The following is a 13,862-nucleotide window of genomic DNA, read 5'->3' on the forward strand; positions in this document are numbered from 1 at the left end:
AGGCCTGGGGATTTAGCTCAGTGGTTCTGGTGCCTGCCTCACAAGTGCAAAGTCCCGAGTTTGATCCCCGGTACCAAAAAAAAAAAATTTATTTGAGACCTTTTTTGCCCCCACCCCCCATTTCTCTAGCTTGGAGAAGAGAGTGAAGGAGATTGTACATAAAGCTTTTTGGGATTGCCTGAGTGTCCAGCTAAGTGAAAATCCCCCAACGTATGACCATGCCATCAAACTTGTGGGAGAAATCAAAGAGGTGAGCTGAGTAAATTGTGGAGAATTTTCCAGCCTCTTTGTATTACTGTTCCAGAAGACTTTAAAGAAATGGAAGGATCAAGAAGCTAAATTACTTGCAGAAATATGGATTATTTTTGGCTTAAAAACAATAAAAATTATTTTATAAAACAGGTTATTTATAAAATTTTAATAGGTATGGATATATTCTATTTATATTGGCTAAAGAGTGATTTGATCTTTGGGACAGAGGTTTTAGGTGTTGGACTTTTTTTAGCAATACCATTAGCCATAGTCTTGAAGAAGAAATGTATCTGTGGGAATTGGAACCAATAGTTGGCTCATAGGTTCACGTTAATAAATGCGTTCTCCTTTTTCCATCATCAACATTTGTTTCTTGTATCCAGGTGATTGGTACCTAGAGTTTAAATAGAAACTTCAGTAGCTAGTCTAAATGAACCTGTAAGGACATTTCTCTGTAGATTTGTTGAATGAGAGGTTAGAATATGTTCAGTCTTTCAGTGGCAGTTGGTTAAAGGTTTATTTGGATAGTTATACATTCTTTCTTGTATAATCCAAAACAAGGTTTGACCAAGAAACTGATTAAACTTAACTGTGCTCTCTTGTAGACACTTTTATCTTTCTTGCTGCCTGGTCACACTAGACTGAGAAACCAGATAACAGAAGTCTTGGATCTGGATCTAATAAAGCAGGAAGCAGAGAATGGAGCCCTAGACATTTCTAGGCTGGCAGAATTCATTATTGGCATGATGGGGACACTGTGTGCACCTGCTCGAGATGAGGAAGTTAAGAACCTAAAGGACATTAAGGAAATAGTGCCCCTTTTCAGGTATGGAAGTGTGTTCATTGAACTCAGTGAACCTAAATGCAAAACCTGTTTTCAGATTTAAACTTTCTGAAGTCTAGGTGCTTAGGTATTAAAAAAATATTTAAGAGGGCTGGGAATTTAGCTCAGTGGTTCTGCCGCCTGCCTTGCAGGCGCAAGGTCCTGAGTTCGATCCCTGGTACAAAAAAAAAAAAATTTAAGCAAACATCTAAAATACTGAAAATTAGGAGGAAGAAATCACCCATAATTTTACCATATAAAACCCACAATCACTGTTTTCAATTTTTTTTTTTTAAATTCTAAGTCAGCATTCATGTATCCTTCATGTAGATCTACCAGTGTTTTCACATTTTGTCACAGTTGCTTTATCTTTTTATACATATATACATGAATGTACCTTTCCCCCAACCTTCTGAGGGTTATTGACAGACTTCGTGACATTTTACCCTTACGTATTTCAAGAACTACCTCCTAAGAATGTGGACATTCTTTCATTCACAGTATAGCCAAGATGTTAAAGAAATCTAACATTAATATCCTGTTAACATATACTCCATATTAACTTTGTTTTTGGTGGTGCCAGGGATTGAACCTAGGGCCTTGTGCATGCTAGGCAAGTGCTCTTCTACTGAGTTATGCCTCCAGCCCCCTGAATATTTAAAAAGTTCCTGATAAAGTTCCTGTAATTTTTATCCTAATATAGCTAGTGGAATAACAAGATGCTACTTGAGGATTATATTTTATTTGTTTTTTTAAGACATGGTCTCACTACATAGTTCAGGCTGGCCTTGAACTCACTGTGTAGCCTAGACTGGCCTGGAACTTGTAGCAGTCCTCCTGCCTCAGCCTCCCAACTGCTGGGACTACAGGAGTGTAGTCCACACCCAGCAAGAGAAGTTGATTTTTGGTTAACTGCTTAGCTTAGTTTTCTGTAAACACATAAAGATATTATCTATCAAAATGATTGTAGGCCACATTGCCTGCAGGGAAAGTGACCTCTGAGTCATACATGGCATCTGGACTGAAAGGAATAACGCACTGTAAATAAGGTATGGACCCCCAAACTTTGGGGTGACTTTTATGATGGGGCATGGCCCTCAGGGAATCCCTCAAAGGCATGATGTAGAGTAGTTATAAAGCATACTGGCTCCTGTGGGACCTGAGGCTTTTAAGCTGGACCACTGCACTTGGATGTGCCTGTCCCCACATCTGGGTGGTCTGCTCCTGGCTGTAACTGTGCTCTTGCTCAGAGGATGCTCGGTACCACCCTGCAGGCACTGAGTGACAAATGATGCCACACGGGTGGCCTCCACACTCGGGAGTCTGGATGTACAGTTGAACCTGAGGAGCCTCCCGGGTGGGCAGTGCAGGTCTGACTTTTTCTGTTCTAAATATTTAATTTACTTTTTATTGCAGGCTTTATTGATATAATAATATACTGACAAGGAACTGTAAGAAATATAGTACACTTTAGCAGTTTTCCCCCAATGGTAATGTTTTGGAAAGCTGCAGTGTACTATCACCACCAGGATATTGACATTGGTACAGTCCGCTAGTTGATGTAGACTTGCTGTTTTACTTGTACTTATTTGTATATGTATTTGTATGTACTTTCATACACTTTTATCATCAGTTTAAGTTCATGTTTCCCCTCCTACAGTCAAGATACTGAACAGTTTCAGCATCACAAGGTGTCCTTCATAATCATCTTATATGATTCCCCCCCCCTTTTTTTTTTGGTACAGGGGATTGAACTCAGGACTTCGCACTTACGAGGTAGGCAGCAGCACCACTGAGCTAAATCCCTGGCCCCATCTTATATGATTTTTAAAAACTATGCATAAGCATTTGCAGTGGCTGCAAAATATTTATTTGCATAGATAGAATTAATTTTCTCCCTTAGGAGGGACAAATAAATTAAATATAATTATCAGCTACTTAACCGTGCAGTGAATTCTTTGTGCACAAAACTTTTTTCTGTATTTTAGGTTATTTCCTAAAGATCAATTCTTTTTTATTTTTTATTTTTGGTACTGGGGGTGGAAGCCTGGAGTACTGTTCCACTGAGCTACATCTCAGTCCTTTTTATTTACTTATTTTTTATTTTGAGACAGGGTCTTGATAAATTGCTCATGTGGGACTCAAGCTTACAAACCTCCAACCTGAGCCTCCCTCAGTGCTTGTATTACAGGTGTGTTTTACCACAGCAGGCTCCAAACATGATTTTTTTTGTGTGTATGTGTGTGTGTGTGTGTGTGTGTGTATGTGTGTGTGTGTGGTACTGGGGATTGAGCCCAGGGCCTTCACTCTGAGCTCCATCCCCAGCCCTTTTTTATTTTTTGTTTTGAGATAGGGCCTCTCTCAGTGCGAAATTGCCTAGGCTGGGCTCAAACTTGTGATCCTTCTGCCTCAAGCCTCCCATAGTGCTGGGATTACACATGTTCACCACCACATGTGACTAACATTGCTTCTTGAAATAGGATTATCGTGTTAGGTCCTAAGCAGTTTTAGGACTCCATTGCATGTTACTTGTAAGTTGCTTTCCAAAAATTTTATGAGGAAAGAATTTTTTATTTCTGGTGTTCTTGATATTATAAAAGAGAACAGATAGCATATTCTCTCTCATGTCTACAGTACATAACAAAATGCTCTTGCCAGTTGAGGTGGCACACATCAGTAATCCCAGCACTCTTGAAGGCTGAGGCAGGAGAATAACAAGTTATAGCCCAGCCAATTTACCAACTTAGCAAGACCCTGGCTCAAACTATAGAATTATAAAAAGGGTTAGGGATATAACTCAGTGCAAAGGTTGGTTCAATCCTCAGTACTGGAGAAAAGGAAAAAAAAAAGAAGCCCTGCATTGCAAGGTTACTTCAGAGTTTAGAAAGAAAACTGAAAAGACCGCCTAAAAATAGTTACTGATTTTTTTCATTCACTTAGCAAGCTTTTTTTGAGCCCTCTTAAGCGCTAGACATGGTGTTGGACATTATTAATAAAATAATAAGGGTTTACAATCTAGCCAAGGTAAATGGGGAATTCCTTGGAGAAGTCCTTTGGGGAAATACCTTGTAGCAAAGTCAAATTCCCATTATCAAGTAAAGGAACTGCACCAGGCTTGGGAGCAAACACCTGTAATCCCAGCTACTCAGGAGGCTGAGGCAGGAAGATTGCAAATTTCAGGCCAGCCTGGGCAATTTAACAAAACTTTTAAAAAAATAAAATACAAAGGGCTGGGAATGTAGCTCTAAGGTAGAGCACTTGTCTGGCATGTGTAACGGTCTGGGTTCAATCCCCAATATGGCACACACACACACACACACACACACAAAGACTAGGACAACACATGCCCTGTCTAAGGGAGCTAGCAATGGCTCTCAGTTCCAGTTGATTTGGGCCGTGATGGGAAGTAGGCCCAGGTCGTCTAATCTTTTGATTTTCCAAGAAAAATATAGTATGTGAAAGCAAAGACCAGGGTGGCAAGGTGCCTGCCCCTTGCCTTGCCTGTGGGCTCTGTCCTTGCTCTGTGGCTGCCTCGGGGGCTGCATTTTGCTCCACACTGCAGGAGTGGGTACCTGGTATTCTCTCTGGGCTGGAAGGCAGTGCGGGGATCTCAGGGGACGAGGGTGAGGTGAAGGGGAGGACAGAAAGCGGCTGAAAACTGCAGTCTTGAAATTATTACGTTAATGTTTGCGTTTTCTAAATTGGTTTTTCTTCATCTACTTTTCTCTTGACTTTGCAGACTTTTCTTGCTACCCCTTCTGAGATGAAAAGCTCACCTGTTTTCCTGAAATGCATACTTATGAGAGGCTCTTCTGAATGCCCTCTTTTCTTGCAGGGCAATGTTTGCTGTGCTGGACCTAATGAAGGTGGACATGGCCAATTTCGCTGTCACCAGCATCAGACCCCACCTCATGCAGCAGTCGGTTGAGTACGAGAGGAAGAAGTTTCAAGAACTGTTGGAGAAGCAGCCAGGTATGTTTCATGCTCTGGGGTGCTTTTTGTTGGTGGTGTTTTAGTTGGTGTTTTGTTTCATTTTAGTTGCTGTAGCTTGTTGCATAATGATACTTTTTTCAAAACAAAACTAAAACTATGGATGAGAATAGTCTCGTTTGGACAAGGACTGACAACAAGATATAAGACTACATCTAAATTGTTACACATTGAAAAAACACTTATGTAACCAGAGCAATGTGGGTAGAATGTGTGAGCAGGAATGAAAAAGTGAAGGTCCAAATTGAATGTTTGTTTGTTTTAAATGAAAATACTGGTGTGAGGTAAATTATATTCTTGGACTTGGTTTTAAAATCATGACAACCTTTTTATGAATGTTCATTCTTTTTTCTTTTCCTGTGAAAACAGGAAATTTCACTTTGCTTCTGTTCTTTTTTTGGGGGGTGGGAGTATTAGGGATTGAACCCAGGGCTTTCACTAAGTTGCTAAGTTCCCCAGTCTGGGCTTGAACTTGTGATCATCCTGCCTCAGCCTCCTCAGAGTGCTGGGATTCCAGGCATGTGCAACCACACCTGCTTTATTTCTGTTCAATATGCATAAATCTTCTGGTTTCACACCCAGGGCAAGTCTCATTTTTATGCACCTGTCAAGTGACTGCAGGAAAACAAATAACTATAGACTCTACAACTGTGTTATATTTCTAAGGTGCTGTTTTTGGTTGCTGTGTTGGCAGTTGATGTCCTGAGTAAACTTCAGTCTGCAGAGCCAGTTTACGATGAGATCTCAGTAGCTCCAGCTTTGCCGGCAGCAGGGTGCAGTCTGGGTACGCTGTGTGACTTGACCAGATGGGTTACCTCGGTGCCCCACACAGTTGATTCATCAGTCCCCAGACTGGCTGCTGGCTGCTGGGGCCAGGAGGAGTCAAGAAAGACCAGAGCAGAGGAGTGGAGAAGAGAGGATGATGCACCACACATTCAGCAGGCACTCAGTGTAGTTTCATGGGTGGAGAAACCTCGGGAGCAGCAGCAGGTCCTGGAAGCAGGGTGCAGTGAAGATCGCTGCTGAAGCGGAAGCACAGTGCAGTCCTTGGTCGGTTGGAGTCCAGAATGTCCACCACATGGAAGCTAAGGTTTCCAAGGCTAGTGGGCCTCAGAGAAAGCTTTCTGCTGAGGAAGATGGCTCAGAAGCTGGAACAGGGACTGCGGGTCTGGGTCCGTGTGCTGGCAGAGAAGAAAGGCGCATCCTCTGTGGCAGGGAGAGGTGGGCGGCAGCCATGACCTTGGTGCCCCTCCACTGGCCTAGCTGCAACTCCTCCAGGACCTGGCAGGTGCATTTTTTTTTTGCTCATAATGCGGACAAGATCCTCATGGTCTTTCCTCAGAGTATCTGCCACACTACTCAGCTTAGAGAAGCTCTTGGAGACCTGCCGGCAGATGACAGCCAGCTGAGGCTTCCCTGACTGCTTCCCATGCAGTGAGTGCCACATCCAACACCATGAGGCCCCAGTTAAACCAGGTCCACAGGAGAGGCTGCACTGCAAGGTGTCCTCTAGCTGGGCCTCATCCAGGAGTATCTGCCCTCACAGAGCCAGAGTCATCAGCATTTCTGGCCACCTCTCCTGCAGAGGTCAGGCCGGGGAGAACAGGGAAGGAAGGTTTGTGGAGCACCGTAGGTGGCAGGGCCTGGCCGGGTGCAGTGTCCCAGCCACCTGTGAGGTGGGTCTTATAAATTTCTTTACACCGGGAAACTAGTACTCAGGCAGCTGATGACTTACCTGACATGACTCAGTTAGTGATGGGCAGGACTGTAATTTAGACCAAGTTTTATTTGAGTTGGGAAGTTCATGAAGTTCATTCTCTATACTGTATTACACCACCAGGGCAGTCTTCCTCAAAGCAGTTCTGAGAAGCTGCTGCTTGGTGCCTAGTAATGTTTGCAGCTCTGTTTTACAGATTCCCTGGACTTCGTCACCCAGTGGCTAGAAGAAGCCTCTGCTGACCTCATGATTCAGAGGTACAAACACACCCTGCCAGCCAGCGGGGAGGCTGCCAGCTCCAAGGATGCCCTTGTTCCGAGTGCTGTCTCCATCCAGAACTACGCGTACCTGAAACTGCTGAAGTGGGACCACCTCCGCAGACCTTTCCCTGAGGTCAGTCCCCCTGGGGCCTCACTGAGCAGACTTCTCTGTGTACCGCTGAGCTTTTCTGAAAGAATAGCATTACTCGGATATAAATCACATGCCAAAAATTCCCCCTTCAAGCCTACAGCTCAGTGGTTTTTAGTATATAGGTAGAATAATGCAACCATTACCACTGTTTAATTTAGAACATTTTCATTACCCTGAAAAGAAACCCTATACCCTTCAGCAGTCATTGCCATTGCTCTGCTCCCTCCAACCCCTGCTTTCCGCCTTCATAGACTCTCTTGTCCTGGTCGTCTGATGTAAATGGACTCATGATATGGGCCTTTGGGGTCTGGCTTCTTTCATGAAGCATAATATTCATCTATGTTGTAGCATACATCAGGACTTCATTTTCCTTCGTATTTTTTTAATGTAGTTAAATATGCATACCATAAAGCTACCATTTTAACTTTTTAAATATACAGTGGCATTAAATGGTAATTCCCTGGTGCACTACTGTAATCCTGGCATTTGGGACTCAGAGGCATGAGGATCGCTTTGAGTTCGAGGCCAGCCTGGACTACATGGTGAGACCCTGTCTCAAACAACCAACAAACAAATAGTAACAACAAAACCAAATCACAAACAGTAATTCCCTATTCCATGGCCCTGGCAACCATAGTTCTACTTGGAGACTACAGATTCGAGCACTATAGGTACTTTTATGTAAGTGGAATCATACAAGATTCATTCTTTTGTGCCTGGCTTATTGTCCAGCACAATATTCTCAAGGTTCATCCATGTTGTAGTGGGTGTCACCATCTCCTTCCTGGTGAAGGCTGAGTAATTTATTCCCTTGTGTGGATCAGTTGCTGGATATTTCTGTTGTTTCTACTTCAGACTACTGTGAAGTCCGCATTTGTGAACCTTCATGTACACCATTTTGTGTGGATGTACATTTTCATCTCATGGTTCCATACCTAGGATTAGAGTCATTCGGTGACAGGGTTACTCTAAGCTTACTGTTATGAGGAACCACCAAACTTATAAAGCACCACGTCACTTTACAATCCCCCCAGTGATGTATGATGCTTTCAATGTGTACTTAATTTTTTTTCCTGTTTTTATGCATCTTGACCAAAACCACAACAGTGGTGCTGCTTTACAGCTTTCTCTAAAGAAGCTTCTCCTTCCATGCTGAGCAATGTTCTTGTCTTTTTATGTATTTTGCAAGAAGTACATTCTACTGCAGTGTCTCTAAGGGAACACCAGCAAGGGAGTCCCCCAGTTTGTCTCTCAGTAGCTCATGTGGTGTCTGGCCTCCCCAGGTCACCAGCTCAGATGGCTGCTGTTGGGATTGATCCTTGGAAATCTGCCTCCTCAGCTCAAGTCCTGCACGCTGAGGCCAGAGAGCATAATGAAGTCAGGATGGTATAGCAGAGTGAGGTCAAAAAGGAGACGGACACTCAGTCCTTAAAGCAGATCTGTGCAATCTTAGAATTCAGAGACAGTTTTACCTGTGGAGTAGAAGTTTGGGCTCTGACCCCCAAAGTATTAATGTTTTAACTGGGTCCTCAGAATTCCAAGTGCAGAACCTGTAAGCACTTGGATCTGAAGTAGGTGGGCTCTCTGCTGCTCCTTCCCTCACCCTACTTGGGTCTTTGTCGTGCAGGACCCGGGCTGTGTCCACACAGGAGGCGCCATGGGTGTTCGCCAGGCGGCTGTCAGCCCTGCTCTGCAGACTTGCTCCTTTCCTTCCTCACTTCTTAGTCCCTGAGCGCCTCCATCTTGCATCCTGCTGGGAGATGCCAGGGCGTGAGGGTGGGCTCTGCCCTCATGGTTGGGTGGCTTGTTGGGAGCTGAAGAAGGTGCTTCACAGGACTTGGGGGTTTCCATTAGAAATGAGGACAGCTCCGCACACCAGGAGGAATTGGTCATCTCGGCCTTGTACCTCATTTCTCTTTCCTTTTTGATGCTGTAACATCTCTATCTGAGTTATCTATCCATCTATCTATGCAGTACTGGGGATTGAACCCAGGGCCTTTACACTGAGCTATGTCCCCAGCCCCTTCTTATTTTTTATTTTGAGACAAGATCCTGCTATGTTGCCTAGGCTGGGTTTGAACTTGAGATCCTCCTGACTCAGCTTCTGAGTGCTGGGATTACAGGCATGTGATACCACACCCAGCAACTTTTATTTATTGAGTGTTGGCTCTGCCCTCCATGCCACATGTATGATCTTTTTCATTTTTCTTTTTTTTTTTCTGGTACCAGGGATCAAACTCAGGACCTTGCACCTGCCAGGCAGGCACATTCTTTTTCATTTCTCAAAGATCCTTGAGAAGTAGGGTTACCCATTTTACATAGGCTGAGAGAGTTGAGGTCACTTTGCTGTGGATAACAGAGCCTGGATTTGCACCCAGTCTGCCTCAGATCCTACCTGAGTGTGCTTGTGGCCTCCTTTCTCAGGAAGAGGTTGCTGAGAGAAGAGGGTAGTGCCCAGCTTGGCTCACTGGCAGACAGTTCTGGGCCACGCCCTGCTGCCCCCTGCTGGCCACCCAAGTCTCAGCGCAGCGGTGCCCTCTGGTGTCGTTACAGACAGTGCTGATGGACCAGGCGCGTTTCCAAGAGCTCCAGGGGCAGCTAGAGCTGCTGACGGTCTTGGGGGCCGTGTTGCTGGTCACGTTCAGCATGTCGGGCCCTGGAGTCTCCAGCCGGGCTGACTTTGTTGAGAGACTCAAGACGATTGTGAAGGTCCTGCTGACTGACATGCACCTGCCGTGAGTGTGGGACTGGATGGGAGCAGATGGATGGGCAGGAGGCAGACTGGCGTGGCTCCCAGTGTCCAGCCACTGTTGGGAGCTGAAAAGAGAACTTGCTGTCTAACTCTGCTCACCTGCTACAGACCGAGCCGGGTTCACTCAGAGCTGTGGGGTCAGAGAGAGTCACTGTAGGGTTAGCGGGGCTCTAGGACAGTGGCTTTCAGATGTTTGTAATCAGGACCCATGCAAGAAATTCCGTTGTGACCTAGTACGATTTTGCACACATATGTAGCTGAAATGAAAGCCTCACAAGACGGAGCTTACCCTAAGTTCCACGTGTCTTGATCTTTTCTACCCTATTCTTATTCCGTTAAAAAATATACTCTGAATTGCTTTTGCAACCAACGAGCAGTAAAAAACAGAGCCCTGGAGCCAGGTGTAGTGGCATACACCTCTATGCCCAGCACGAGGCAGACTGAGGCAGGAGGGTTGCCATGAGTTTGAGGCTAGCCTGAGCCACATAGTGTGTTCAAAACCAGCCTGAACTATATAGTGAGACCCTGTCTAAAAAACAAAACAAAACAAAAAAACAGAGCCCTAGAGAAATCCAGGCGATCAGCAACCCACCTGAGAGTGGCCCACTGCCCCAGCTGGAGCCCTTGAAGGGGAAGTTCATAGAAGAGACGAGCTTAGGAGATTTGGTTCCCACCCGTTGCACATCCTCTTTAGGCATTCTGTGCTATGCCTCAACGCACCCCCATATTCTACAGCAGGTCGCATCTGTGTGTGCGCATTTTAGCAACTGCTATCAGCAAAGCCCTGTTGTGATTTATAGCACAAAGAATCTTTTGGGAAGTGTGTATATTACTGAGGATTGAACTCAGGGCCTTTGCACTGAACTGCATCCCTACCTCCCCACCAACTTTTTTTCTTTACTTTTTAGTTTGAAACAGGGTCTAAGTCACTGAGTTGCTTAGGCTGGGCTTGAACTTGTGATTCTCCTGCCTCACCCTCCCAGAGTGCTGGGAATACAGGTGTGCACCATCACACCCGGTTTAGAGAAGGTTTTTGAATGCTTCTACATAGACTTTGTGTCTGACAAGGCCCAGTTCTGAGGATTTTTCCAGGGAAGCACCCCCAAACCTCATGCTCACATGGAGGAACTTTCCTGTTGAGCTTACACAAAGTGTGGATGTGTCAGTGCAGCGAAGGCTGTGTCACACTAACATTATGACTAGGGGTTGCCGCAGCCTAGGAGGCTCTTTGCTCAGCTGAGGCCAGGCCTGAGGCCCTGGCCCTAGTGCAGCCCTGACCTGTCACCCAGGTCCCCTGCCGGTAGAATTGTGCTGCTGAAGCTCCCGATGAGAGGCCCAGGCCAGGGTCACCTGGAGCTGGCGTCAGCTGAGGCCCCTCGCTCTCCAGTCATTCCATGAAAGGATTAGATCCAGAACAAACCTTAATACTGGTACATACAAAATATACAATAGCCGTTATTAAAATAGCTGGAAATGAAATGATCTCGTAAAATACCTGCCAGCAGAAGGGCTCCCCACCGCTGCTAGAGAAGATGTTTCAAAACATCTTCACATGATGTTTCATGTGAAGATGTCACATGTTTCAAAAATGAAAAGTCCTAAAGGCTGTCCAGGGAAGTTTCTTTCCCACTTCTGCTTTCTTGTGTCTTCCTCCAGAGTGGTCTTGGTCTCAAGATCCACTGAAGTCCGTTCCCAGTTGGCAGCACACAGCTGTGGCACCGGGTGGTCTCCTGCAGTCCTTTCCTGTCCCCTTCAGTCCTTGGAGCAGAGGGAGGGAAAGGCCCCCACTGTCAGGTGTGCGCAGCTTCAGAGGAAAGGAGTAGAGAATACAGCCACAGGTTGCCCTTGGCACAGAGACTGCCAGTTGGTGGTGTGGCTCTGGTCTGGGGCTGGAACAGTTGGCACAGGACTGTGCTTACCGGCCCTTTCCTGCCGGCTCCCTTCTGCCTGTGTTCCAGCACCTTCCTCCTGGACGAGGCCCTGACCACCATTGGGGAGAAAGTGTGCCTGGAGCTGAGTGGCTGCCTTGCGCTGTGTGGGTCCCCCGCCTTCTCCATCGACAAGGAGACCGTGCTCAAGGGCCAGATCCAGGCCGTGGGCGGCCCTGACGACCCCGTCCGCAGGATCACGGGTGCGTGGGGAGCAAGGGTGCCACACAGGCGGGAGGGTCTGGTGGGATGACGGGTGCTGCTGGTTGAGGAGAGAGTGTGACTCATCATCACGGTGTGATCAGGATAACTGGAGGACTGGCAGGTGACCAGACAGACGTCACTGTCCTGAGGGTTCCAAGTTTGAAATCACAGGCCCTGGTTCAGATCCGGCCTGGAGCACTTCCCAAGGGACTTGGCAGGTGACTTGATGCTCTCTAGGGACAGTGCCAACAGGCTGTGGAAGTCTCTGGCCAGCAGCCTGTGTAAGACCTGTAAAGCGCACACTGGGCCTGGTGGCAGTGAGGACTCAGCAAATTGTAGCTGTTATTAACATAGCTGACAAACTTCAAATAAGCCAGAATAAAAGGTACTGTTAAAATATTATTAACTATTAGCCAGACACAGTGGCACATAGCTGAAGTCCTAGCTATTCAGGGGTCTGAGGCAGGAAGATTGCAAATTTGAGGCAACATAGACCCTGTGTCAAGACCCCCCAAAAGTAAATATTAATATTTAATATTATTAAAATTACATTAAATAGGGCCAGAGATTTAGCTCAGCAGTTTTGCCACCTGCCTTGCAAGCGCAAGGACCTGAGTTCGATCCCCGGTACCCCCCCCCCAAAATTAAATTATATTAAATATACTAAAGTACTACTATGAATGCATAAAGTATTAAAATATTTTAAACTAATATATTCAATAAAATATTTAAAATATTCTGTATTAGCTGTTTTCATCATTACAGTAGTAGCTGTATGAAAAATTCTGTTAGCTTTTATTTTTTGGAGACAGGTTCTCTGTGTATCTCAGGCTGGTGTGGAATTCCCTATTTAGTCCATTCTGGCCTCTAACTCAATTCTCCTTCCTTAGCCTCCTGAGTTTTGGGATTATAGGTGTGTGCCAGCATGCCTAGCTCCAAATTTAACCATTTTACAGTGTATATGTGTATCAAAACATTATGTTATACACTTAAATATATACAACTTTGTCAATTAGAAATGTGGAGAGGAGAAAATTTCTGTTCTCTGGTCAAGGAATGCAGTGTTTCATTTTTAAAATTCAAATTTTCCAGGTGTGGTGGTTCATGCCTGTAATCCCAGCACTCAGGAGGCTGAGGCAGGAGGATCACTGTAAATTTGAGGCCAGCATGAGCTACATAGTGAGTTCAAGGCTAATCTGGATTATAAGACCCTGTTTCCAAAAAAAAAAAAAAAAAAAATTCAGATTTAATTTTGAAGCCCTTACTCAAATTCTTTGAAAACAGGTATTAAACACATAAATAATGAAAAATTAGTACACTTCAGGCAGAAGCTGAGTGAACCATGGTTTTATATTTCAGCTTGGAGTAGAAGGCTAAAATGTGACTTTTTGTTAGGTAATACTTTATGAAAAAGTAATATGGATCAGTGTTGTTTTAAAAATTAAGATAATTTTAATTTTTATTTAATTAATTTTTTTTTTGGAGACAGGGTCTCACTATGTAGTTCAGGCTGGCTTTGAACTCACTATGTAGCTCAGGCTGGCCTGGAACTTGAATTTGCAGCAATCCTCCTGCCTCAGCCTCCTGAGCGCTAAGATTACAGGCATGCACCACCATGCCTGGCTTAAGATAATTTTTAAAATCTCACTTCATCCCAGCCCTCCATCGGTGACAGTTTAATCTGTGGGTCACTGAGGTAGCAGCTCCTGCAGACCCTACAAGGCCCTTGAATGAAGGTTGTGTTGACTCTGGCAGGAGCCTTGTGACTTCGAGCCTCTTGTTCAT

The 13,862-nt window shown here is 45.1% G+C and overlaps 1 protein-coding gene across 6 annotated transcripts in view; it reads left to right on the forward strand.

Moving 5' to 3' along the window:
• Tcp11l1 (t-complex 11 like 1) overlaps positions 1 to 13,862 on the forward strand; it is a 42,044-nt gene that overhangs the window by 12,999 nt on the left and 15,183 nt on the right. For all 6 annotated transcript variants that reach the window (XM_087205538.1, XM_021264387.2, XM_021264388.2 and 3 more), the window contains 6 exons: positions 130 to 250; positions 858 to 1,078; positions 4,911 to 5,047; positions 6,979 to 7,175; positions 9,747 to 9,928; positions 11,904 to 12,076. In XM_087205538.1, the coding sequence (XP_087061664.1) occupies positions 130 to 250; positions 858 to 1,078; positions 4,911 to 5,047; positions 6,979 to 7,175; positions 9,747 to 9,928; positions 11,904 to 12,076 (1,031 nt within the window). The remainder of the gene's footprint in view (positions 1 to 129; positions 251 to 857; positions 1,079 to 4,910; positions 5,048 to 6,978; positions 7,176 to 9,746; positions 9,929 to 11,903; positions 12,077 to 13,862) is intronic.

This window comes from Heterocephalus glaber, unplaced genomic scaffold (genome assembly GCF_053883595.1).
Source record: "Heterocephalus glaber isolate CG9 unplaced genomic scaffold, H.glaber_assembly_v1.0 deba00000594, whole genome shotgun sequence".
NCBI classification, from domain to species: Eukaryota; Metazoa; Chordata; class Mammalia; order Rodentia; family Bathyergidae; genus Heterocephalus; species Heterocephalus glaber.